The sequence below is a fragment of the Macrobrachium nipponense genome, chromosome 2, assembly GCF_015104395.2.
Source record: "Macrobrachium nipponense isolate FS-2020 chromosome 2, ASM1510439v2, whole genome shotgun sequence".
Taxonomy (NCBI): domain Eukaryota; kingdom Metazoa; phylum Arthropoda; class Malacostraca; order Decapoda; family Palaemonidae; genus Macrobrachium; species Macrobrachium nipponense.
The window spans coordinates 59,767,416-59,793,259 of record NC_087201.1 but is presented as its reverse complement, the minus strand read 5'-3'; the positions used below and the strand labels follow the sequence as shown (position 1 = coordinate 59,793,259).

Below are 25,844 nucleotides of genomic sequence, written 5' to 3'. Positions count from 1 at the left end.
GCTCCAGAAACTGCTGCCTTGCAGTCTTACTTTTTTAGTCAAAGGCTAGCCCACGAGGCCCTACCAATAACTGTGGAACTCCGCTGCCTTGCAAATCTTACTTTTTTAGTAAAGGCTAGGCCCATCACAATAAACTGTGGGAAAATGCTGTCTTGCTGTCTTACTTTTTTAGTCAAAGGCTATGCCCACGACAAATAACTGCAGAAACTACTGCCTTGTATTCTTATATTTTATTAAAACTCTAGGCCCACCACAAATAACTGTGGAAACTGCTGTCTTGCAGTCTTACTTTTTTAGTCAAAGGCTGGGCCCACTGCCAATAGCTGCATAAACTGCTGCCTTGCTGTCTTACTTTTTTAGTCAAAGGCTAGGCCCACCGCCAATAGCTGCAGAAACTGCTGCCTTGCGGTTTTACTTTTTTAGTAAAAGGCTAGGCCCACCACCAATAACTGTGGAAACTGCTGTCTTGCAGTCTTACTTTTTTAGTCAAAGGCTAGGCTCACCGCCAATAACTGTGGAAACTGTTGTCTTGCAGTCTTACTTTTTTAGTCAAAGGGCTAGGTTGTCCGCACAACAAATTAAACTGTAAAAGAAACTGCTCCTTACGTCTTACTTTTTATTTTCAAAGGCTAGGCCCACCACCAAAACAAAATAACTTGTGGAACCTGCTGTCTTGCCAAAGGTCCCTTAACTTTTTGTAAAAGTCTAGGTCCACCACAAATAGCTGTGGAAACTGCTGTCTTGCAGACTTACTTTTTTAGTCAAAGGCTAGGCCCACCGCCAATAGCTGCAGAAACTGCTGCTTTGCGGTCTTACTTTCTCAGTCAAAGGCTAGGCCCACTGCCAATAACTGTGGGAACTGCTGTCTTGAAGTCTTACTTTTTTAGTCAAAGGCTAGGCCCAATGCCAATAGTTGCAGAAACTGCTGTCTTGCAATCTTACTTTTTTAGTCAAAGGCTAGGCCCACCACAAATAACTGCAGAAACTGCTGCCTTGCAGTCTTACTTTTTAGTAAAGGCCAGGCCCACCGCCAATAACTGCGGAAATTGCTGCCTTGCGGTCTTACTTTTCAGCAAAAGGCCAGACCCACCGCCAATAACTGTGGAAACTGCTGTCTTGCAGTCTTTCTTTTTCAGTCAAAGGCTGGGCCCACCGCCAATAACTGTGGAAACTGCTGTCTTACAGTCTTACTTTTTTAGTCAAAGGCCTGGCCTACCGCCAATAACTGTGGAAACTGCTACCTTGGGTTCTTACTTTTTTAGTCAAAGGCTAGGCCCACCACAAATAATTGTGGAAACTGCTGCCTTTCAGTCTTACATTTTAGCAAAAGTCCAGGCCCACCGCCAATAACTGTGGAAACTGCTGCCTTGCAGTCTCATTCTTTAGTAAAAGCCAGGCCCACCACCAATAACTGTGGAAACTGCTGCCTTGCGGTCTTACTTTTTTAGTTAAAGGCTAGGCCCACCACAAATAACTGTGGAAACTGCTGCCTTGCAGTCTTACTTTTCTATTCAAAGGCTAGGCACACCACAAATAACTGTGGAAACTGCTGCCTTGCAGTCCTACTTTTTTTATTCAAAGGCTAGGCCCACCACAAATAACTGTGGAAACTGATGTCTTGCAGTCTTACTTTTTAGTAAAAGTCTAGGCCCACCACAAATAACTGTGGAAACTGCTGTCTTGCAGTCTTACTTTTTTAGTCAAAGGCTGGGCCCACCGCCAATAGCTGCAGAAACTGCTGCCTTGCGGTCTTAGTTTTTCAGTCAAAGGCTAGGCCCACTGCCAATAACTGTGGGAACTGCTGTCTTGAAGTCTTACTTTTTTAGTCAAAGGCTAGGCCCCCTGCCAATAGCTGCAGAAACTGCTGTCTTGCAATCTTACTTTTTTAGTCAAAGGCTAGGCCCACCACAAATAACTGCAGAAACTGCTGCCTTGCAGTCTTACTTTTTAGCGAAAGGCCAGGCCCACCGCCAATAACTGTGGAAACTGCTGCCTTGCAGTCTTAATTTTTAGTCAAAGGCTAGGCCCCCTGCCAATAGCTGCAGAAACTGCTGTCTTGCATTCTTACTTTTATAGTCAAAGGCTAGGCCCACCACCAATAACTGCGGAAACTGCTGCCTTGCGGTCTTACTTTTTAGCAAAAGGCCAGGCCCACCGCCAATAACTGTGGAAACTGCTGCCTTGCAGTCTTAATTTTTAGTCAAAGGCTAGGCCCACCACCAATAACTGTGGAAACTGCTGTCTTGCAGTCTTACTTTTTTAGTCAATGGCCAGGCCTACCACCAATAACTGTGGAAACTGCTGCCTTGCGTTCTTACTTTTTCAGTCAAAGGCTAGGCCCACCACAAATAATTGTGGAAACTGCTGCCTTGCAGTCTTACATTTTAGCAAAAGTCCAGGCTCACCGCCAATAGCTGTGGAAACTGCTGCCTTGCAGTCTCACTCTTTAGCAAAAGGCCAGGCCCACCACCAATAACTGTGGAAACTGCTGTCTTGCGGTCTTACTTTTTTAGTTAAAGGCTAGGCCCACCAAAAATAACTGTGAAAACTGCTGCCTTGCAGTCTTACTTTTTTAGTCAAAGGCTAGGCCCACTGCCAATAATTGTGGAAATTGCGGTCTTGCAGTCTTACTTGTTTAGTCAAAGGCTAGGCCCACCACAAATAACTGTGGAAACTGCTGCCTTGCAGTCTTACTTTTTAGCAAAAGGCCAGGCCCACCGCCAATAACTGTGGAAACTGCTGCCTTGTAGTCATACTTTTTAGTAAAAGTCTAGGCCCATCGCCAATAACTGCGGAAACTGATGCGTTGCAGTCTTACTTTTTTAGTCAAAGGCTAGGCCCACCACCAATAACTGTGGAAACTGCTGCCTTGCAGTCTTACTTTTTTAGTCAAAGGCTAGGCCCACCACAAATAACTGCGGAAACTGCTGCCTTGCAGTCTTACATTTTAGTCGAAGGCCAGGCCCACCACCAATAACTGTGGAAACTGCTGTCTTGCAGTCTTACTTTTTAGTTAAAGGCTAGGCCCACCACAAATAACTGCGGAAACTGCTGCCTTGCAGTCTCACATTTTAGTCGAAGGTGAGGCCCACCACCAATAACTGTGGAAACTGCTGTCTTGCAGTCTTACATTTTAGTAAAATCTATGCCCACCGCCAATAACTGTGGAAACTGCTGTCTTGCAGTCTTACTTTTTTAGTCAAAGGCTAGGCCCACCACAAATAACTGTGGAAACTGCTGCCTTGCAGTCTTACCTTTTTAGTCAAAGGCCAGGCCCACCGCCAATAACTGTGGAAACTGCTGTCTTGCAGGTGGACTTTTTAGTCAAAGGCTAGGCCCACCGCAATAACTGTGGTTGATTACAGCAAGAACATGCGGTCTTAAAAACCCCTTTACCAAGTAACAAACCATTCCTGATGTTGTAAGGAAAGGCGTATCAGGCAACTGACATCTTAGTGGAGGGATAACGGTGTGAAAGAAGATTCCATTTAATTCTTGGTGTAATCATTCATGTCCCTCAGTTATCTAGTCTCAGGGAAATATAGTCTATTATTCCTTTCTACAGCCTATGCCTCTAGAATCTGTTGGGCATTGTTGTACATCTCAACTTTGAAGGACAGAATTTCTACCCTGAGAAATACTGATGACCTGATCATATATATCTCCGTGAAAAATTTGATTCCTCGCTGAAGATGTTTTGCAGATTGAACAAATCCAACTTCCTCCGATTATCATCCGGGTGGATCTAAGGCTCGTTTTTTAGTAAACCCAACATCTGGGACTTGAATTGTTCTCTGGGACTTCCCTCAACAATGCCAGTGTCCCAAATAATGTTACTTTTCCCTCTTCATCCTGCAATCACGCAGTTGTTCTCTGTGTGGAAAGTTTCAGGATTCTGGTTTCCTGAAGACTAGAGAGACTAGCACTTGCCTACAACTGGAAACATGCACAGGTTCTGTTGATATAAAATTTGCTTGACTAATGCTGTCTACTTTTCCTCTCTTACTGTTGTATGATTATCTTTTGTGTTGATTGAATGATTTATAGTTTTTAGGCATAATGCTAAGCACTGGGGCAACTAAAGCCATTAAGCACTAAAATGGAAATTGACAGTGAAAAGGTTTGAAAGATGTAACAGGAGGAAAGCCTCGCAGTTGCACTTTGAATCAATTGTTAGGAAAGGGTAGAAAATAAGATGGAAGAAAGATAATAGGAAAGGAAGTACAGTAAAAAGGATGAAAAACTGCACCGCATGATCTTTTGTGTTGAGCATGGGAAAACTTTTACGGTCGTTTAGTCAAGTTTGATTCGTAGAAAGAGTTTTGGAAACATTTTTCAATAAAAAAAATCATGATCACTTTTTAATCTAATATAATTATACCCAGTGAAGCGCAATATCTGATCCTTATGTTTGGTGAGTTTGCAAAGGGTTTTTGTTCTCTCGCGCCCTTCTGGTATCTGTGCCCTGTCAGGAATTCAACCTTTGATCCCCGCACCGAGTCTCAGATAGCTCGTTCTGTCAACTCATAACATAATAATCGTATTTAATGGTGATCCCATTTCTTTATCAGCTTTAATTCATTGCCTCCGTCATATGATGAATTTTTCTTTTTGAAATGTAGAAATTGGTTTCTATTTCATAAGTTCTTTTTCCATACCAGTTACTTTTTCTAACACGTGTGTAGAAAAAGTAACTCGCCTAACCAATGAGGCATTTCTTAGAGATACAGTGCCCAAAAAACATGATGGCAAATGTTTTAATATCCTGATTTTCATGCACTCTTCTCCCTAGAGAGCTGTAGTAGACATGTCGAGCTATCTTTATCCAGGTTTTATCATTAATCATGTGTACTCTATACTCATTACTAATAGTTTTCTTGAATTTTTATCACACCCCACATCTCTCGATATATGATGCATTCTACCGAGGAAGCGGAATGAGTCTTGCGGTATTTTGCTGATTAAAACTGCGTCATCTGCACACTAGACTAAGTCGGTTAAGTTGTCCTCATTACTCCAGTCTCAACCTTCTTTTCCATCTCCATTCTCACTTTTAAAAGACATAAGATGAACAAACATCAATGGGGACACAGTATTCCTTTGTAGCTCGCACTGTTTACGGTAGAATCACTTCTCAAGACTCCTTCTTCCTGTAGTTCATGAAAATCAAGAAATGTTGGAAACTCAATTGTGAGAAGTTTCTGTGCGCATCCATAGCCAAGAATTGGAATCTCTCCTTGACTTCCGTGTTTCCTGATTTCCGTGACCTTCTTCACAGTAAAAACAAGCACTGCTGAAGTGACTAATAGAAATAAGCATTCCAAAACTCACAAGTCAGAGCTGTATATAAATAGAATACAATCTCCCACTAAAAATACTTCACATATGGATGGGAGAAACCTGCCATACCCTTAACCACACCTGAAGGTGTAGACCAGAAGTTCCCCAACTTTTTTCTATGTCTTTTCCCCCCTGCACCCAGTTCAACCAACCAGATTTCCCCCTTCATGTGTGAGGGAAAGAGTAGTTAAAACACACTGTGACTATTTACTAATTTATTTCAAATGTACAAATACACTGATAAACATATAGTTACAGAGTAAAGTGGATAGAGAGCGGTTAGTAACAACTAACCGCATAGCCATAAAGAGCGGTTAGTAACAAATTAAAGGACTTTTGTTTGCTCTTCTACTTCAGTATTGAATTAGTGGGAAGGGTCATTTTTTTAGTTAGTAGGCAGTTGAATTTATCAGCAGCGAACTCGAATGTAGGAAAATGAAATGAACCGACAATGAGGCTCTTTTATGCTAATCAGGAATTACATAGCAATAAACACGATTTTATGTACGATGATAAAACGTCTGCTCTTTTTATGACGAAAGGCACGATCAAAAAAACTAAGTAAAGGGTAAAGAGTTTTATGCTAAATCATTATAGCTGATAAAACTTTATTTTGCACCTCAAGATTCACCGACAAGTATCAATAACTAACGTGTAGCGTTTTATTATATAAATGCCAAAATCATCTATTTCATTATCTTTAGTTCTCAAAAAATAAAATCAATGCTTCTCAACATTTTACGAAAAATTATTCGTTCTCATATCCCAAACAAGTATTCATATAAGATTTATATAAGAATGAAATTCTCTAGTGATCATCAACAAAACGTCTGCGATGCTGGACAAAGTCGTCTTCACCGTTATGAATTGTGAAACCTAAAAAACTAAGATACTCTACCACGAAAGAAAGTAACTGATTATAATTAATGACAATGATGCAAGAATGCAAAGCACTGTTTCAGTTGTAATCGAGGCCAAAATTGAAGTGCTTCCGAGTCCACTCGTCCGCCTTCTCCAATATCTCAGGGCTGAATCTCTTCTTGCCATCACCAGTTTTGCCTGTGGGAAAGAAGCCCATTAATCCGTCTGGTTTTTAGTGTCTGTGCGTTTATTTTTACGTGAAAGAGATCTCACATTCTCGTTTGGAAGGAGAGAAGTGCTTTTGTATAGAAAAGCTGCAGTCAGAGATTCCAAAGTAATTTCTGCCCTCAACTTGGATGTCATAACGAAAATAAACTCAGTGGTGATCCCCAAAATTTGTGTTGACCGCCATGATATCTTGGTCTTTTCTAAGACGAAGTGTTGAGAGGACAAGGAACTACTTTGGAACGTATGCCAGAGTTGGAGATTTGTGGAAAATATTCTGATCATGGTAATGCCCGACGGTCTTGTACTAAACACGCCAAAAAGGTAGCTGTACATACCGGGTTAAACCCAGGGGGGGGGGGGGGGTCGTGCTCACTATCTAGGAAAGATCCCTTTCATTAAAGCCTTAGATATGTATAAGTATATGTATGTAATGTATATATATATATATATATATATATATATATATATATATATATATATATATATATATATATATATATCGAGCTACAATGTCCTTTAATATCTAATTCGCTACCTCGGAATTAATATATTTCATATATGCTTAACCGAAGGGGAATTTTTTCTCGATAATAGATTTACCTGTACTTGGGCGCGAACGCAGGTACATTATAAATCCAGGAACGTAAGTGGAAGCTATACCACTCAACCACCGCGAGAGGCTTAAAGGTTAATGCCGTCTCTCACCTCAAATACTTTCTCGCGCTGAAGTATTTGTTGGTTTGGAGACAACATCAACCCGCCTCGACTCCGGTAGTTAAGTAGCGCTTTTGACAACACGTAGCATTTACATAAGTCATATCACATTTTACCGGTGATTCATATACATATATCGAGCTACAATGTCCTTTAATATCTAATTCGCTCTACCTCGGAATTAATATATTTTTCATATATGCTTAACCGAAGGGGAATTTTTTCTCGATAATAGATTTACCTGTACTTGGGCGCGAACGCAGGTACATTATAAATCCAGGAACATCAGTGGAAGCTATACCACTCAACCACCGCGAGAGGCTTAAAGGTTAATGCCGTCTCTCACCTCAAATACTTTCTCTGCGGCTGAAGTATTTGTTGGTTTGGAGACAACATCAACCCGCCTCGACTCCGGTAGTTAAGTAGCGCTTTTGACAACACGTAGCATTTGTACATAAGTCATGCATCACATTACCGTTGATTCATATACATATATCGAGCTACAATGTCCTTTAATATCTAATTCGCTCTACCTCGGAATTAATATATTTTTCATATATGCTTAACCGAAGGGGAATTTTTTCTCGATAATAGATTTACCTGTACTTGGGCGCGAACGCAGGTACATTATAAATCCAGGAACGTCAGTGGAAGCTATACCACTCAACCACCGCGAGAGGCTTAAAGGTTAATGCCGTCTCTCACCTCAAATACTTTCTCGCGCTGAAGTATTTGTTGGTTTGGAGACAACATCAACCCGCCTCGACTCCGGTAGTTAAGTAGCGCTTTTGACAACACGTAGCATTTACATAAGTCATATCACATTACCGTGATTCATATACATATATCGAGCTACAATGTCCTTTAATATCTAATTCGCTCTACCTCGGAATTAATATATTTTCATATATGCTTAACCGAAGGGGAATTTTTTCTCGATAATAGATTTACCTGTACTTGGGCGCGAACGCAGGTACATTATAAATCCAGGAACGTCAGTGGAAGCTTAATACCACTCAAACCACCGCGAGAGACTTTTAAAGGTTTAATGCCGTCTCTCAACCTCAAATTACTTTCTCGCGCTGAACGTATTTGGTTGGTTTGGAGACAACATCAACCCCCGCCTCGACTCCGGTAGTTAAGGTAGCCGATTTTGACAACACCGTAGCATTTACATAAGCCATATCACATTACCGTGATTCATATACATATATCGAGCTACAATGTCCTTTAATTGTCTAATTCGTCTACCTCGGAATTAATATATTTTCATATATGCTTAACCGAAGGGGAATTTTTCTCGATAATAGATTTACCTGTACTTGGGCGCGAACGCAGGTACATTATAAATCCAGGAACGTCAGTGGAAGCTATACCACTCAACCACCGCGAGAGGCTTAAAGGTTAATGCCGTCTCTCCCTCAAATACTTTCTCGCGCTGAAGTATTTGTTGGTTTGGAGACACATCAACCCGCCTCGACTCCGGTAGTTAAGTAGCGCTTTGACAACACGTAGCATTTACATAAGTCATATCACATTAACCGTGATTCATATACATATATCGAGCTACAATGTCCTTTAATATCTAATTCGCTCTACCTCGGAATTAATATATTTTCATATATGCTTAACGAAGGGGAATTTTTTCTCGATAATAGATTTACCTGGATTTATAATGTACCTGCGTTCGCCGCCCAAGTACAGGTAAATCTATTTATCGAGAAAAAATTCCCCTTCGGTTTTAAGCATATATGAAAATAAATTAATTCCGACCGGGTAGAGCGAATTAGATATTAAAGGACATTGTAGCTCGATATAATGTATTATGAATCACGGTAATTGTGATATGACTTATGTAAATGCTACGGTGTTGTCAAAAGCGCTACTTAACTACCGGAGTCGAGGCGGGTTGATGTTGTCTCCAAACCACAAATACTTCAGCGCGAGAAAGTATTTGAGGGTGAGAGACGGCATTAACCTTTAAGCCTCTCGCGGTGGTTGAGTGGTATAGCTTCCACTGACGTTCCTGGGATTTATAATAACCTGCGTTCGCGCCCAAGTACAGGTAAATCTATTATCGAGAAAAAAATTCCCCTTCGGTTAAGCATATATGAAAATATTAATTCCGAGTAGAGCAAAATAGATATTAAAGGACATTGTAGCTCGATATATGTATATGATCAGGTAATTGATATGACTTATGTAAATGCTACGTTTTGTCAAAAGCGCTACTTAACTACCGGAGTCGAGGCGGGTTGATGTTGTCTCCAAACCAACAAATACTTCAGGCGCGAGAAAAGTATTTGAAGGTGAGAGACGGCATTAACCTTTAAGCCTCTCGCGTGTTTTTGAGTGGTATAGCTTCCACTGACGTTCCTGGATTTATAATGTACCTGCGTTTGCGCCCAAGTACAGGTAAATCTATTATCGAGAAAAAATTCCCCCTTTCGGTTAAGCATATATGAAAATATATTAATTTCCGAGGTAGAGCAAAATAGATATTAAGGACATTGTAGCTCGATATATGTTATATGAATCACGGTAATGTGGATATGACTTATGTAAATGCTACGTGTTGTCAAAAGCGCTACTTAACTACCGGAGTCGAGGGGGCCGGGTTGATGTTGTCTCCAAACCAACAAAAAATACTTCAGCGCGAGAAAGTATTTGAGGGGAGAGACGGCACGTCTTAACTGGGTTGTTAAGCTTCTACGCGGTGGTTGAGTGGTATAGCTAATTCCACAGACGTTCAATCCTTGGAGTATGTTATAAATACCTGCGTTTGTCGTCCCCACGCTACAGGTAAAATCTTATTATCGATAAAAAAACAAAATTTCCCCAATTCGTAAGTCATATTTATGATATTTATTAATTCCGAGTAGAGCGAAGCGAAAATTATATATTGAAAGGTACTATTGGGTATTCTCGATATATGTATATGAATCACGTAAATGTGATATGACTTATGTAAATGCTACGTGTTGCAAAAAGCGCTACTTAACTACCGGAGTCGAGGCGGGTTTGATGATTTGTCTCCAAACCAAACAAATACTTCAGCGCGAGAAGTATTTGAGGTGAGAGACGCATTAACCTTTAAGCCTCTCGCGGTGGTTTTTGATGGTTTATAGCTTTCCACTGACGTTCCTGGGATTTATAATGTACCTGCGTTCGCGCCCAAGTACAGGTAAAATCTATTATCGAGAAAAAATTCCCCTTCGGTTAAGCATATATGAAAATATATTAATTCCGGGTAGAGCGAATTAGATATTAAAGGACATTGTAGCTCGATATATGTATATGAATCACCCGGTAATGTGATATGACTTATGTAAATGCTACGTGTTGTCAAAAGCGCTACTAACTACCGGAGTCGAGGCGGGTTGATGTTTGTCTCCAAACCAACAATACTTCAGCGCGAGAAAGTATTTGAGGTGAGAGACGGCATTAACCTTTAAGCCTCTCGCGGTGGTTGAGTGGTATAGCCTTCCACTGACGTTCCTGGATTTATAATGTCCTGCGTTCGCGCCCAAGAAGTAACAGTGGATAATCTATTATCGAGAAAAAAAACAATTCCCCTTCGGTTGTTCAGGCAGTATATGAAAATATATTAAGTTCCGACGGGTAGAGCGAATTAGTTATTTAAAGGACATTGTAGCTCCGATATATGTATACTGGAAATCACCGGTTAATGTATATTGACTGGTTCTGTAAATGATACGAACGTGTCAAAAGCAGGCGCTACTGTTAACATACGGCCGGAGTCGAGCGGGTTGATGTTGTCTCCAAACCAACAAATACTTCAGCCGCGAGAAAGTATTTGAGGTGAGAGACGGCATTAACCTTTAGCCTCTCGCGTGGTTGTGTGGTGAGTGGAAAGCTTCCACTGACGTTCCTGGATTTATAATGTACCTGCGTTCGCGCCCAAGTACAGGTAAATCTATTATCGAGAAAAAATCCCCTTCCCCTTCGGTTAAGCATATATGAAAATATATTAATTTTCCGAGGTAGAGCGAATTAGATATTAAAGGATATTGTAGCTCGATATATGTATATGAATCACGGTAATGTGATATGACTTATATATATATATATATATATATATATATATATATATATATATATATATATATATATATATAGAAATATCCCTTTATCCTTTCATTAAAGCCTTAGGTATGTATAAGTATATGTATGTACGTGTATATGTATATGAGGTACTACTGATATCTAAGCCCTTAAAGATTAGATTCATTCATTTGTCAAAATATTTTTTTCTTTAAAGTTCAATATGTTGCAAATAGCATTATACTGACGTTTTGTTACAACAAAGCCATGTAAAAATTCCCCAACAGTTTTTTTAAGGTTCGTTTATTTCGAGTTAATGACGTCATGTATAAACTTTTTTTTACAAGTCTTGTTAATTTTGAGGCCAGTTCCCTTCCGTAGCAAAAAAGTGACGAATGGGAACTTGATGGAGTTCAAAGAATGTCGAACCTGATCCATTCATCCTGTTCTCCTTACTATCTCGACAGGAATCAAAGTGAAATCAAGCGATGCATTCAATTACGCGTCATTGCTGTCGCATTTCATGAAAGAAACATCAGCAAAGCTCAAAATCGAAGAGAGATGAGTTCACTGACCCTGCCTGAAGAATCCGCCGTGTTTCTTGACCACTTCTTCGTCCATGAAAGGAGCTTTCGCCTCTCCTTCGAGTCTAGTCAGATAGTCTCGCTTCTGCATCTCACCAAAGCTCGTGTGTTTCTTCACCTGGAAAGGGAGTTTGTGTGACCTTGCAGGGTGTCAGAGAGGCTTGACTGTGTCGTAAATAATCATCAGACAAAGTTACACCGTCCAATACGTTATCACTTTAAACATTTCAGGAATTTGTAATCTACTCCACTTCAGAATGGTTACTTGGAAACGATAATGAATATATCGCAATTAGCCATAAACACGCATAATTCTCTGCCAGATATTTACAGTCTTTCTTTGGCTAAAAAGAAACTACGCCTACATTTCTGAAAATGATGTTATCATAACTTTACGTCAATGTAACTGGGCTGATAAACAAAAGAAAAACTGAAATAACCCGTGCTTATTGAAGGTAACTTATCATGCTTCCCAAGCCATAAAGGATCTGAACGCCTCTCACATTTTCCAGCTGTTCCTCGGTGAGATTCGTTCCCAGGAATTGATCGAGTTTCCTCAGCTCACTCATGATGTCCTTCTTCATGTCCTCATAGAGTAGGATGTGCATGTTAGGGTGATCACGCTTTTCCCAGGCTTCCTTCACGTGGAGCCAGTAAGGAGCATAGATCACTGGAGTCACATGCAATGAAAGGAAGAAAAAGAACAAATTTCAACTCTCCGGTAAAATATGCTAAAAGAGAAGATTGCTTTACTTACAGAGTACGGAATAGTGCTTTGCTTGCTCGAAAGGGTTACAGCTGCCAGCGTTTACTACAAAAACAGAGTACTGGAACAGTGCTTTGCTTTCTCGAAAGGGTACTATATACCAGCGTTTACTACAAAAAATGGAAACTTGCAAATCTTATTAATGTTATCACAATATCAACATTATCTAAAAATCTGAAAGTAAAGAAAGGTAAAACCAAAAATAAATGAAGAACTACGAGATTCTAGTACTAGTCCAATAAAGTTGTCCTATAGAGAGACGCACATTGTTCCTCCTACTTCAATTTCTACTTTTTCTGATGCTGCTGTATTCATCTTCGCCTCTGATAAGCTCAGTGCCTACGAGGCAACATCCATAATCCCATACCCATGGGTAGTATTTCATATCTTTTAAGTTTCAGCACCGTGTGACCATCGAAGCCGGAATGGAATATGGAATTTAGGCCAAAGGCCAGCCCTGGGACCTATGGGGTCATTCAGCGCCGAAAGGGAAATTGAAAGGAGGTAGGTTTGAAAGATGTATCACGAGGAAAGCTTCCCAGTTGCACTATGAAAAATTGTTAGGAGAGGGTGGATAGCAAGATGGAAGAAAAAGAATATGAATGGAGGTTTAGCAAAAGGAACAAAAGGAGTTGCAGCTAGGTGTTGAAGGAGCGCTGCAAAGAACCATAAGTAATGCCTACAGTGCAACGCATGAGGTGCATGTTACGAACTCTGAGATCTCAGAGACAATGTTACAGTGTCGAAATATCCTGGAAAGGGTCGACACAGTGTTACGGCCTCTGAGAGAGGTCCGCTTCAGGTTCGATATGAAATAATAAAATAAAATAAAAAAAAAAAAAAAAAAAAATATATATAAAGTATATATATATATAATATATTTATAATAATATTATAAAATATTAAGTATAATCAACACAAACAGTTGAAACTGGAGATACAAATATAGAAAGAAACACTAACACAACAAAGGTTTATTTACAAGCTTACTAACAAAGGTAAATGCAGAATGGTATCTCCTATTTACATAAAAAGATAGAATCTTACCCTGCATGAACTGGGGGAACAGTGAGGCAATTTAAATACATAGTACTTGATTTGGCGATTTGACGCGCTGGCTTCATAAATGTAGAGCGGCAATTGCAGTCATCCTCTTGACTCCGTATTGCAGAAACTAGTCTACTTGAAAGGCAGGAAATCCCCAAAACCTGTAGCAGGACCTTTTCTTCTCTGAAGTATGCTCGACATCTAGAAAACATGGCCGTCCACTCCTGAAGACGACTAGACCAATATCCAACCAACTCTCGAACAACTCTTCTTTTGATTGATACTTTGTCAGTTCCTTCGTCTCTAGTCTCTCTCTGACGATCACTGCTGCTGATCTCTCACTGATAATCTGATCTGTGGCTCTTACTAACTGGTGATCTCTCTCTTTTACGATCTCTTCCTTCTCTTACGATCACTGCTCTCCAAAGTTCGTTCGTCATATTTATACGGCACTCTTGGGACGGAGCCTACAGCGAACGTCATCATCTCCAGGGATTTCTAGAACTTCTAAGATGAATCTAGACGAGGTATTGCATCAGAAATCACGGCGTTTCTCACGTCCCGACGAGATCCACAACACTCCTGCCGATTCTAGAACAGCCGCGAGCATAGGCGCCTTCAACAGTGGTACGAAAGCCTCCTTGCTGCCGAACTTCTCGAAAATGCGTTCTCCTTTCCTTTATCTTTCTTTGCTATGAAGCAATTACCATCACAGTGCACTAACGGCACTTTTCCTCTACGGTGATCGAAGCTGGAGAAAACTAAAAGTTCCAGACCACGGAACTATAAATATGGAACAGACTTGTGCGAAATCGCCGTGTGCAGCATGCCGCCATTGCAAAGTAGTACACGTTATTCAATCTAGTAATTTCTGTTCACATGATAACACATTTAAAATAACCTAAAATTATTAGTAATAATAAAACTGACTTTAATAAGTGATCTGTAAAAATAAATTATTTTTATCAACAAGTGTGTTTTTTTTAATAAAATGCAAAGTAAAGTATAAAGACTTTGATACTTCGAAAGATATTAAATATATATAAGGGGTTTAACAGGCTTTAGTGGTAAAATTCACAATACAACCCCATGGCAAAGACGTGAAATCACTCTCTCAGCATATGACATGCATGGTTATTTCTATTGCATGTGACATACACGTGCTTCATTGGAAAGTGCTTTTCAAGAACTTTCAACTGATGGTAAATTTATCTATATTTATATTACAAAATTTGTAACAATAGAGTAAAAAAGCGAACTCAGGTAAATTGCATATCTGGATATCTTTACTTAAAACACTGCAGCGCCGTATTTTCTACACATTTTCTAAGCATTTGAACGGGATCTTTAAAAGCTTTCCAATGAGCTTATATTTATTAAAATCGGTGGAAAATTAAGAACGACAGAGTGAAGAAAGCGTCTGCACGACCATGCCTCTATAGCTTGATTCAGTGTCATCTCCACCCTTTCCAATGGCGATGCGCAATGACAATCAGCATCAATACATATATACCCGTATGTCCATTCCATGTTTATAGTTTCATGTTTGTCTCGTCTGCTATTTTGTCATTGTAAGGTACTTTGGTAGGTTTATAACATACTATTCCTTCGGGGTTAATTACCGTTCTGGAAATGACATTAAATTTGTTTTTCCTTTTCAATTGTTGGTTGTCCTCTGGAGTAAACTTTCATTGATTCCAAACTCATTTTGTATCTGCATACAAATATGCACAAATTATATTAGACCAACAACCAATGAATTTTACTAAAAGCACAAGAATACTAGGAATGCAATTCGGACAGAGAGGAATATCAAGACATGTGAGAGAAAGGCTGAGAATAGCAAGAGCACAAAATACAAAGGTAAATAGGTTCAGGAATATGAACACAAATATCAAAATCCATTGCTACAAAAGCCTAATCAGACCGATAAAGGAATATTCACCAATACCCACGTGTTTAGCATCGACTGTCAATATAAGTGCATTACCAAAAATTCCAAAATAAGATACTAAGGTCTGCAGTGAGAAACAATCAAGATGACGATCTGAATATAGGACAAATACACAAAAATTACAAAGTTAAACCAATTCATCAGTGATTATACAGACTGGCAACCATTATATGGAGAAAACTAGTTCAATACAATAGTGAATTAGCAGAAGAATCGGAAGCAGAAGAGAGAAACCACCCAAACAACACAGACCACAGATGGTGGAGAAGAGTATCTTCCTATATTCAACGCAATGAACCACAACCATTATATAAGAAATGTCTTGTGAAAAAGTAATATGTAGAATTTACTATGTAGATATAAATTTTGTTAGATATGAGTATACTATTAAGAAATAACATTCAAAATATGTAATCTGTACAATACACCATGTTAATATGATGTAAAATCATTATTGTATTATGTTAATATTAGTTAGAAAGAATTGTACCCTTACCCAAATAAAATTGTAGATAAACCACACTTGACATTACTCTTATTAATACTTAACTTTCTAAACTATTTCCTACCATGGTTAGCTGGCTAACTGCACTCACTCTTCTTTCACCCATTTTACCTATCAGCTAAAATAAATAAATAAAAATAAATTAATTTTGCGATTCATTCCAACAACCAGAAATTTTGCCCTTTCCTTCTTTGCAGTTTAAACAGAACAGCAACAGGAGCATGACATTTTTTTAATCTTACAAAGGTGTCAAGATCTTGTATGTGTCCGACTCACCAGAGTTCCTGACATTAATATAATGAAAACTGAATGCTGAAGCATTCTGCAGAGTGGATTTTTCCTATCAAGAGTCTTGAAGGCAAATAAAAATAGACCCAGAAACGAAATACTTGTGGTACATCTTTTAAACAAAGCCTCCTATTTAAAACGAGAGCATCAGCAGTGTTGCAGTTTACGCCACTACACATGTCAGGCAGTCTTAACACTGTGCCAGCACTCTAAAGCTTGCATTTCTCGTGCCACAAGCGACAGGCCGTCACCAGCGGTGCCAACAGAGAGCAAATCTGATCTCCATCTGTATAGGAGTCATAAAGGCTAATATCAAATAATTGTACATGATTGGTCTGTTAGTTACTGTGTAAGTTTCCTGGCTGCTGATTGGCAAGTAATTCATATAAATACCGCTGTAGTTCATTAATAAAGTATCATTTCAAGATCATACCTCTTGTCTAAATCAACTGCTAGTGGTAACCCCACCACACCAACGCCCAGCAAAGATGTCTGAGACTTCCGATGACAAAACATCACCATCCCCTTCTGCCACTCCTGCCAACACCATCGCCCAAGTCAAACTTCCAACCTTCACACCAACTAATGCCTACACTTGCTTCTGTCAGGCCAAAGTCACACTCCGAATCAAGGGCATACAATCATCATCAACGAAGGCAGATTCTGTTCTCACCACCCTTCCAGACCACCTCTTCCCCCAGCTAACAGAGCAGCTGGATGCTAAAGGCACGGACGTCGTCCAATGCAAAGACCTGAAGAAGATCTTACAAGACAGATTCACACCACCCCCAGCTGTTCGTGTATAACAGATCTTCGGCGCAGCACAGCAACCCTTAAGTGATCCATGCCCATCTGCCATCCTTCTCGAAATGAGAGCCTTCACCCATCTTCCTCCTGCAGGAGATGGTTCTCCCAAATGAACTGACATCCTCAAGGACCCCTGGCTGCAGCACCTGCCAACGTCAGTAAAGGCAGCACTCACCAATATTGAAGACACAGCTGACAAATTACTATTGCCGCCCTAGCAGACAGTCCGATAGATGCCCACACTGCTGCAAAGCACCGCCATGCCCACACCTTTGCCGCCCATCAAGGAACGTCCAACCTTTCAGTGACAGACAAGCTTATTAATGCCACAGAGGCCACCATGGCCATTAAACCCTCGCAAACTTCTATGACAAACCTTAACTGCCCATCCTGCCTTCAGAAACCCAAGGGTGCCAACCACATGCAGCCACAATCACTGCCGTTTCAGCTTTGCCAATGCCACAGAAAATTCAGCCCTGCCACCAAGAGCTGTCTCCTAGGATGCCCATGGCCAAAAAATGCATGAAATGGCTATCAGCCCTCGTGACAGCTGTAACAGGTGTGTATCCCTCAATCAGGGGCCATACTAATGTACCTAAATCTAACCCTAATCCTAACACTTCCAATCTAACACAATCTATCAGCCCCTGTCTTTTTTATCCTTGATTCCACCACAGATACTCGCTTTTAGGTTGACACAGAGGCTTGTTGCTCCCTTCTGCCTGTATCCAGTCAATCTACCAACCAAACACCCACAGCCATCCGATGTCCAACCCGCAGCTGCCAACGGCTATCCTATTCTTATCTTCGATCAGAAGTATCTAGCCCTTAACCTCAGTGACAGAAAGTACTACTCGAGGCTTTTGATTGCAGACGTCTCAGTACCTCTACTTGGGGTGAGTTTCCTGGCACACAATGAACTGCTTGTGGACATCACCGACAGACGACTCGTCGATGCCACCGATCTGTCCAAGACGCCCAATGCTGCAGTCCCTGCAGAACTTGCCCTCCACATCACAGATTCCAAAGGCGAATTTGCGTACCTGCTCGCCACATACCCAGATGTCTTCAAGCCAGAATTGCGATAATCTCATCAAATCCCTGCCAAGCACAGTATTTTCCACCATATATTAAGATTTCGGGTCCTCCCATACACTCCCATTTACAACGTCTACCACCCAAAAAACTCACCACTGCAAGGAAAACCTTTGCAGAAATGGAGATTGGTGTGTGTCAAAAGGCATCCAGTCCTTGGGCGTCTCCCCTCCACATAGTAACAAAAAAGGACAGCATCCTTCACCTATGCAGGGGCTACAGAAGGCTGAACTATCACCGAGGCTGACCACTAGCCCCTCCCTAACATCACAGATGTAACCACCTCCCTGCACAACCCAAAAATTTTCTCAAAGCTGGACCTTCTCAAAGGTTATTTCCAGGTCCCCATGAATCCCGAAGACTGCCACCACAGTGCCCTTCAGCACCTTCACCTTCAATTATTCCTGCTTTGGCCTTCCCAATGCAGGAGCTACTTTTCAATGATTGATGGATGACATCCTGCGTCTGTTTTATGTTGACAATATTTTAATCTTCTTTACATCAAAGGAGTACCTCCAGCACCTGTATATAGTCCTCCAATGCGTGCAAGAAAATGGCCTCATCATCCAATACAACAAATGATCCTTTGCCACCAAGAGAGTAGAATTCTTGGGGCATCTCATACCAACTGAGGGTGTCCAGACATTCCCCAAAAAGCTCACCGCCATTAGGAAGTTCCCCACCCCTACCATTGTCAAGGGTCTACAAGAATTCCTTGAAATGGTTAGTTATTATCATTACATTTTTGCCTAACATCACCTCGACCTTGGCCCCACTTTATGAAGTCCTCAAGGGCAAATGCAAGGCCCTCACCTGGGGACCCTTGCAAGAAACCACCTTCACCTCCACCAAAAATGCCCTCACCAAGGCCACTGCCCTCTTGTTCCCTGCAACGGGTCATCCTCTACTGTTTTCCACAGATGCCAGGGACATACCCATAGGAGCTGTCTTGGAACAGATCATCCATAGTCATCCTCGACCCCTCGCTTTTTTTAGCAGGAAACTCAGCAGCATACTTTGCGAGCAGCATACTTTGCTGTCAAACACTTCCGACATTGTTTGGAAGCCACCCCTTTCACCCTTCAAACTGACCACGTGCCACTTGTGTATTTAGTAAACTACTAGTCCGATGCTGGGCACCACCATTTGTCAGACATCGCCAAATTCAATTGTACCCTTCGACATGTCCCTGGAAACACAACCCCATCACTGTTGCCCTCTCCAGAATCTCCATTGACCCAGTACACCTTGGTCTTGATTACAAGCAGCTGACAGACAAGCAACAATGGGACCCAGAGCTCAGTGCCTACAAGATCTCTTAAATGTATCTACAATGGCACGACATCCCCCTCAACAACAATAGCCCCACCTCCATCCTCTGTGATGTCAGCATTGGCCACTCATGTTCATGGATCTCACAGTCACTTAGATGTCACGTCTTCAACATCTTCAATGGTCTGGCATACCCTTCAGGACAATCTACTGCCACCCTCCTGAAGAAGCACTTCTTATGGTGCAGTAATATCAAAAGATGCAAAGGTGTGGGCCAATGAATGTTCTCCATCCCAACTCTCCAAAATCCAGGGTCACAAAAATTCAGGTGTAGGCTCCTCTCATCAACCGAAACGCCATTTTGCCCATGTCCACATTGACATTGTAGGACCCATCCTGTGCTCCGAAGGGCATTGTTACCTACTCACAATGGTCGACAGCTCAACAAGATGGCCTGAAGCCACCCCTATGACAGATGCATCAGCAGCATGTACCAGTGCTTTCCTCCCATCATGGGATCTGGCGTATCCAATCGACAGAGGCACTACCTTTATGTTGCAGCTCTGGGTATCACTAAAACGCCTCTTCGGCACCCAATTGCATCATACAACGGCCTACCATCCAAAGTCCAATGGCATGATCAAGAGGTTCCATCGCACCTTGAAAGCAGCCCTCATGTCTCGTTGCAACTCCTCGACCTGGAAACTCGCTGGAAACCCGTCAGCAGTCGAGATGGTGTACGGCAATCCACTTGTGATACCTGGCGAATTATTCCCTGACAATAACACCTTACCCGACATCATGAGACTCCAAACCATCATCGGAAAATTCACCCCTTGCTGCCCATCCTACAAGGCAAACAAGAAGACCTTTATTCCAAAGGATCTACACAAGAAAACACATTTATTCACCAGAACCAATGCTGTTCATCTACCTTGGACCCAGCCTTACACTGGCCCCTACCAAGTCCTCAACCACAAGCAGAAAGCCTTCCTTGTCAACATCTGTGGCACAATAGATAGGGTTGCAATCGACCACCTGAAACCAGCATATTTGCCCAACCACATTACTCCTGCAGTCCAGTTTTCAAGGGCAGGGACGCCCTGCTTACCTCTCGGTGGGTTTTTTGTGCCAGCACTCTAAAGTCTGCGTTTCTCACACCACAAGTGACAGGCCGTCGCTCGCTTCAGACAATACGTCGTCAGTCTCACGACAATGCACATAGCAACGTACCAGGGGCGGGCAACCAACCCAGCAAAGAACACATGTGGTTTCTTTTTTCATACTCGTATAGGTCCCAACCCTAAAAAGGCTTAATATCCAAATAATTGTACATGATTGGTCTATTAGATACTGTGTAAGTTTCCTGACCGCTGATTGGCCAGCAATTCATATAAATACTGCTGTAGTTCATTAATAAATTATCATTTCGAGATCATACCTCTTGTCTTAATCCACTCCTGCTAAAACACCATGAGTTTCGACAAATCTTGGGCCCTAGCTACTTCAAGGAAAAGTCCATTAGTGTCGAATTTTCTTTAATGCTGAGTCTATGACAGCAATTAATTTATGTAACACTTTTTTAGTTTTCTTTAAAAGAAAACTATTGAGATGGCTATTTGTGTGTCCACCGGCACTTTTTCTATCTGCTGCAAATTGTTATGTTGATCATCCATCCTCTAATCATCTAACATACCGAATTGCAGCCTTTCTGCCGCATTTGTTTTTATTTTTTGTCTGGCAACGTTAATAGGACAAGCCACCACTGGGCCGTGGCTGAAAGTTTAATGAGCCGCGACTTATACAGAATTATACGCTGTACAGAAAACTCAATTACGCCGAAGAAACTTTGGTGCATTTTTTACTTGTTGAAATGCAAAAATTAACTTTTCCTCAGAAAATTAAGAACAGATTATTAGACTGAAAAGTGAATTAATCACAAAATAACAGCAGGCATCACCTTAGATAAAAAACAGTATACATAAAACTTTTCCCCTGTGATATCACTTACCGTCATTGTTCATGAATACTTCGGCGAACTGGTCCAGAGAGCCAGTGAACTGCCCAAATTTGAACATCCTGTTGTGGTGGTAATACGAACAGATCACATCCCTAGGGTCTCTGGCCACATAAACAACCTTTGCATGAAAGGAAGAGACAGACACAGCCAAGGAGAAACTGTAATTTGAGTCACGTTCCAAATAAATAATAATAATAATAATAATAATAATATTTTGGTAGAAGACCCTCTTTTAGGCAAATGCTGTTAAAAAGGATGGCAGAATTAAGCGAGTTGATTTTATATATTGTTTTTTCTATTTTCCTCACAATTCGCTTCTCAGGCTCAGCGATGTTTCTGAGTAACTGGCCAATATTCATATTGGGAATTTTCAAAAATTATAAATGCTGAAGGAATCTTTTATTAGAACAAGATATAAGACTGAAAAGTGAATTAATCACAAAATAACAGCAGGCATCACCTTAGATAAAAAACAGTATGCATAAAACTTTTCCCCTGTGATATCACTTACCGTCATTGTTCATGAATACTTCGGCGAACTGGTCCAGTGAGCCAGTGAATTGCCCATATATGAACATCCTGTTGTGGTGGTAACACGAAGAGATCACATCCCTGGGGTCTCTGGCCACATAAACAACCTTTGCATGAAAGGAAGAGACAGACACAGCCAAGGAGAAACTGTAGTTTGAGTCACGTTCCAAATAAAGAATAATAATAATAATAATAATAATAATAATAATAATAATAATAATAATAATAATAATAATAATAATAATAATAATAAAATCCGAGTGGATCTTTCTCGTTTGTCTGCTGGGTGGGGTTGGGGTAGGTAGGGGATCGAGAAGATATGGGAGACATGACACATCCACCATCCTCCTGCAAACCTGCTTGTCCTTCCCGGGTTGGGGCAGGGTGGATAGGGGATCAGAAGGGTAGGGAAGGTATGATGGGCAGTACTGGGTTCCGGTGCAGCGTACTCGTAATTAATAAAAAATAATAGCTGCTGTTTCTTTGGCATTTCATTCGTATAGTCTTCTCTATTCGTCTTACAATCTTCTCACCAGCGTGTAGTTGGTATATCAAATTCCCTAAGGACATACAAAGCTTTTCTGATGTCTTAGTTTTATTTCCTCTGACGTTTCGACGCGTGTCCTGGCGCTTATCTACCGGGAGTTACAAAATCGAATGACTGAGCTACATGTTACACAGGTATACACCACCCGCCTGCTATACTACATACCTGTGTAGCGTATCTCACTTCATTCATCTTTTCTAACTCTCGGTAGATGAGCGCCAGAGCGAGTGTTGAAACGTCAGAGGGAAAAACAATGATTTCAGAAAACTTTTAGACGGCGTTAGGGAACCTGATGTAGTACCAACTAGCAACATTATGATGGGAAGAAGATTGTCACACGAACAGAGAAGATGCCATACAAATAAATGCCTTAGGAACAGTTCAGCCTTCCCTCATATCTCTTCATTGCTAATATCCCCGCCTGAGTAGTTCATCAAATTCATTTCAGTCATTTAGGCCAGTCTTTTCTTTGTGTGCGCGCGTGTGTGTAAGGGTGGAAATACGCAAATGAGTAAAATAACTCTCTCTCTCTCTCTCTCTCTCTCTCTCTCTCTACATCGATAGCAACCGTTTCTGTGTCACCAATCTGACACATAGAAATTCTGTTAAAAATCAAAGACGAGAGCAACACTACAAGTTGGTCTTTTGAACTTCAACTTGGTTTAGATTGAATATTATTATGAAATTCCAGAAACAAAACTTACTGCCACTTTCGTTGAACCACATTTTAATATCACTAAAGGCAACCTTGGTCTGTCCTCTGCAAAATTTTACTTTAAATCTTATTTTCGCTTCATTTATCACAGATCACGTGTGCAGGTACAGAATCTCATGATGAATTCGAATTTTATAGGCATACGCATATGATACTTGATTATCAAGGAGTTATAGAAAGAGATCAGTTGTAGAGAAGCTTGCCCAAAAACAGGAGAAATTATTGCATTTTAAATAACGACTGCAAAATCATAGATTATTCACCATGACCTGATCATTGCTTCATTCAAGATAAAAATGATATCTAATCATTTCAGTAACCAAACAATGCTACATGTTTTACCTTGGCTTCCTCAAGCATTGTAGGAGGCATAAGTGATAACGGCAGGTGGCTCTTAAGGACCCGAGGTTCAGGAATAGCTGCGCCAAACTGCAAGTTGGCGCCATCTTTTGGATCGCAACCTGGGCAGTGCTTGAGAAAACCACTCATGAATGACTTACTCGCCTCAGCAAGCTCTGGGGGAAACTCTTTTGGGAAGAGCATATCTGCACTGTATGAAGGAGAAGAAGAAGATGAAGAAGAGGCACAAAAGGTCACTGAAAGAATTCTTTGACGGTGAAGATCACTGAGGAAGATTACTGAGAGATGAACAGGTAGAAAATATTACCAGATATGATCGACGGACTTCACAGTTATATCAAGCTTAAAACCACAATTTACTTCAAGTTAAATGCAACTGAGTACATTCATTTTTTACAAACTCCTTTATAAAGAGCTTTCACGTGAATTATCTCAAAGGCACAAAAAATATCACGTGAATTAAAAAAGACGTCGGTCATGACTTTCCTATAAGTAACGCGATGCCTACTCTATAAACGGCGATCGCTCCAGTATCGGAAGGCCCTGATCAGGATGGTCCAAGTTGGGGTTGTACTTCATCGTCCAGATAATCTCTTGCGTCCAGGTCGTCCCCACCTTCATGAAAGTGATCACGTAAACATCGCTGGGTTTAATCTGGTGGCGAAAGAAAGATGTTCTCATTCTCAAGAGGTGATTCAAGGACGGAAGAATTGAATAGCGTATGTTGTTTTAGAAAGTGAAACTGAATTTCAAGAGGGAAATCAATTTCCTTTATTATTTCCGCTGTCTTTAACATCGACAATGCCATTTTTTTTTTTAAGTTCGTGCCTTCGTTTAGTGTGAAGAGCTCTTTTTTACAGTAACTAGTTTTTATCTGATGCAAATAGTATCTGTTGGATTTAACTTACATCAGTAATGATCTAGAGCAGATGCAATACCCTGAGATTTAAAGAAATATTTTTTTTCAAATTATTGTCAATACATAACAGTAATCCCTCCAGATTAACCTCTTTTACACAAATGTCGATGGAACGAGTAACTTAGCTCCCATATCAAATTATGTTAGACGTAAATGAAGAAAGCAGCAGATAAGAGATCACAGCCATTCTTGCGCCACCATTTTGAGCACTGATGAGCATCTGTAACCTCTCGTATTATAGCACTCTAGAAGCAAAGATACGTTTCACTTCAGATTCCAAGATTTAACTTTCTATTGGTCATGAAGTCATTCAGGCTGTTTCTGTCATGAATTCGGAGTGAATTCAAAACGAAGCCAAGTCAGAAACACCGGCTGTTCGGGAGGAAGGAATATCCCCCTTGTCTCTCTTTGGCAGTTTTATTTCCTTGGCTTCGAAGACCATAAAGGAGAATTTAGTCATTTCAATGTCTAGCTTCATTTCTATTCTTATAGTTTTTATTTATAAATACATTGAAAGCCACTTTAATCAGCGTCGCTGCTTCTTGTCTATGAATACTTGGATAAAGTTCTGGTGATGTTAAGTAAGAGCCAAAGTTCGAGTAAAGTTCTTCCGATATTATTTCATGATGACACCTCAAAAGAAATCAGGTCATTTCGGCAAGCAGAAATATTTAGAATACGTAGACAGAGGAACGAAATGCGAAGGGTCGGGGCGGGGGTGGCGGGTGGCGTTAGGAGTAGTGTCAAAGAGGTGCCTACTTACCTTGAAGTTGTAGATCTTGTTAGCGAAATCTGTGTACCTCTCTGGGAAGAGCCAGTCTCCAGGACTAGACGAATGAGTTCAACTGTCCTGTTGTGAATGAATTTTGTGGCTTCTTCCAGTTCTTCTCCTTCCAGACGGCGGTAGGTGTGGCCGCTGGCCAAAGACATCTTAATCTGCATGAGAAATTCGCGGAATGAGACCGAGTGAATAAATAAAATGAAGAAAAGTGTGTCAAAGAATTACAGAGCAAACGTGTCATTGTGGTGAAATGCAGATCCTGAATGTTATGAAAGAAAGGCTGATGAAACTGTTTAGGTGAATTGTGTATTTTTGAGAGGATTGTGCCGTGTGACTGAATGGGAGATGAAAGGGCGGGAAAGAGTTGAGAGGAAGTAGAAGAAGAATACCTGCATAGTGTTGGGTAAATGGGGTGGAAGGAGTAATGGATTGGAATTGCTTTCTT

General features: G+C 40.8%; 1 protein-coding gene across 2 annotated transcripts; it reads right to left on the bottom strand.

Moving 5' to 3' along the window:
* Positions 1–5,931: 5,931 nt before the first annotated feature.
* LOC135220628 (luciferin sulfotransferase-like) lies at positions 5,932–25,591 on the bottom strand. 2 transcript variants are annotated; one of them, XM_064257942.1, is made up of 7 exons: positions 25,382–25,591; positions 24,208–24,353; positions 23,682–23,889; positions 22,058–22,184; positions 12,296–12,462; positions 11,784–11,910; positions 5,932–6,399 (listed from the first exon to the last, which is right to left on the bottom strand). In XM_064257942.1, the coding sequence occupies exons 2-7, from the start codon at positions 24,318–24,320 to the stop codon at positions 6,299–6,301; spliced, it is 843 nt and encodes a 280-aa protein (XP_064114012.1). In that variant the 5' UTR covers positions 24,321–24,353; positions 25,382–25,591; the 3' UTR covers positions 5,932–6,298. The 2 variants fall into 2 exon arrangements, with proteins under 2 accessions (XP_064114012.1, XP_064114011.1); XM_064257941.1 differs by lacking the exon at positions 22,058–22,184 and adding an exon at positions 21,538–21,664 and having other exon boundaries at positions 25,382–25,590.
* Positions 25,592–25,844: the final 253 nt, after the last annotated feature.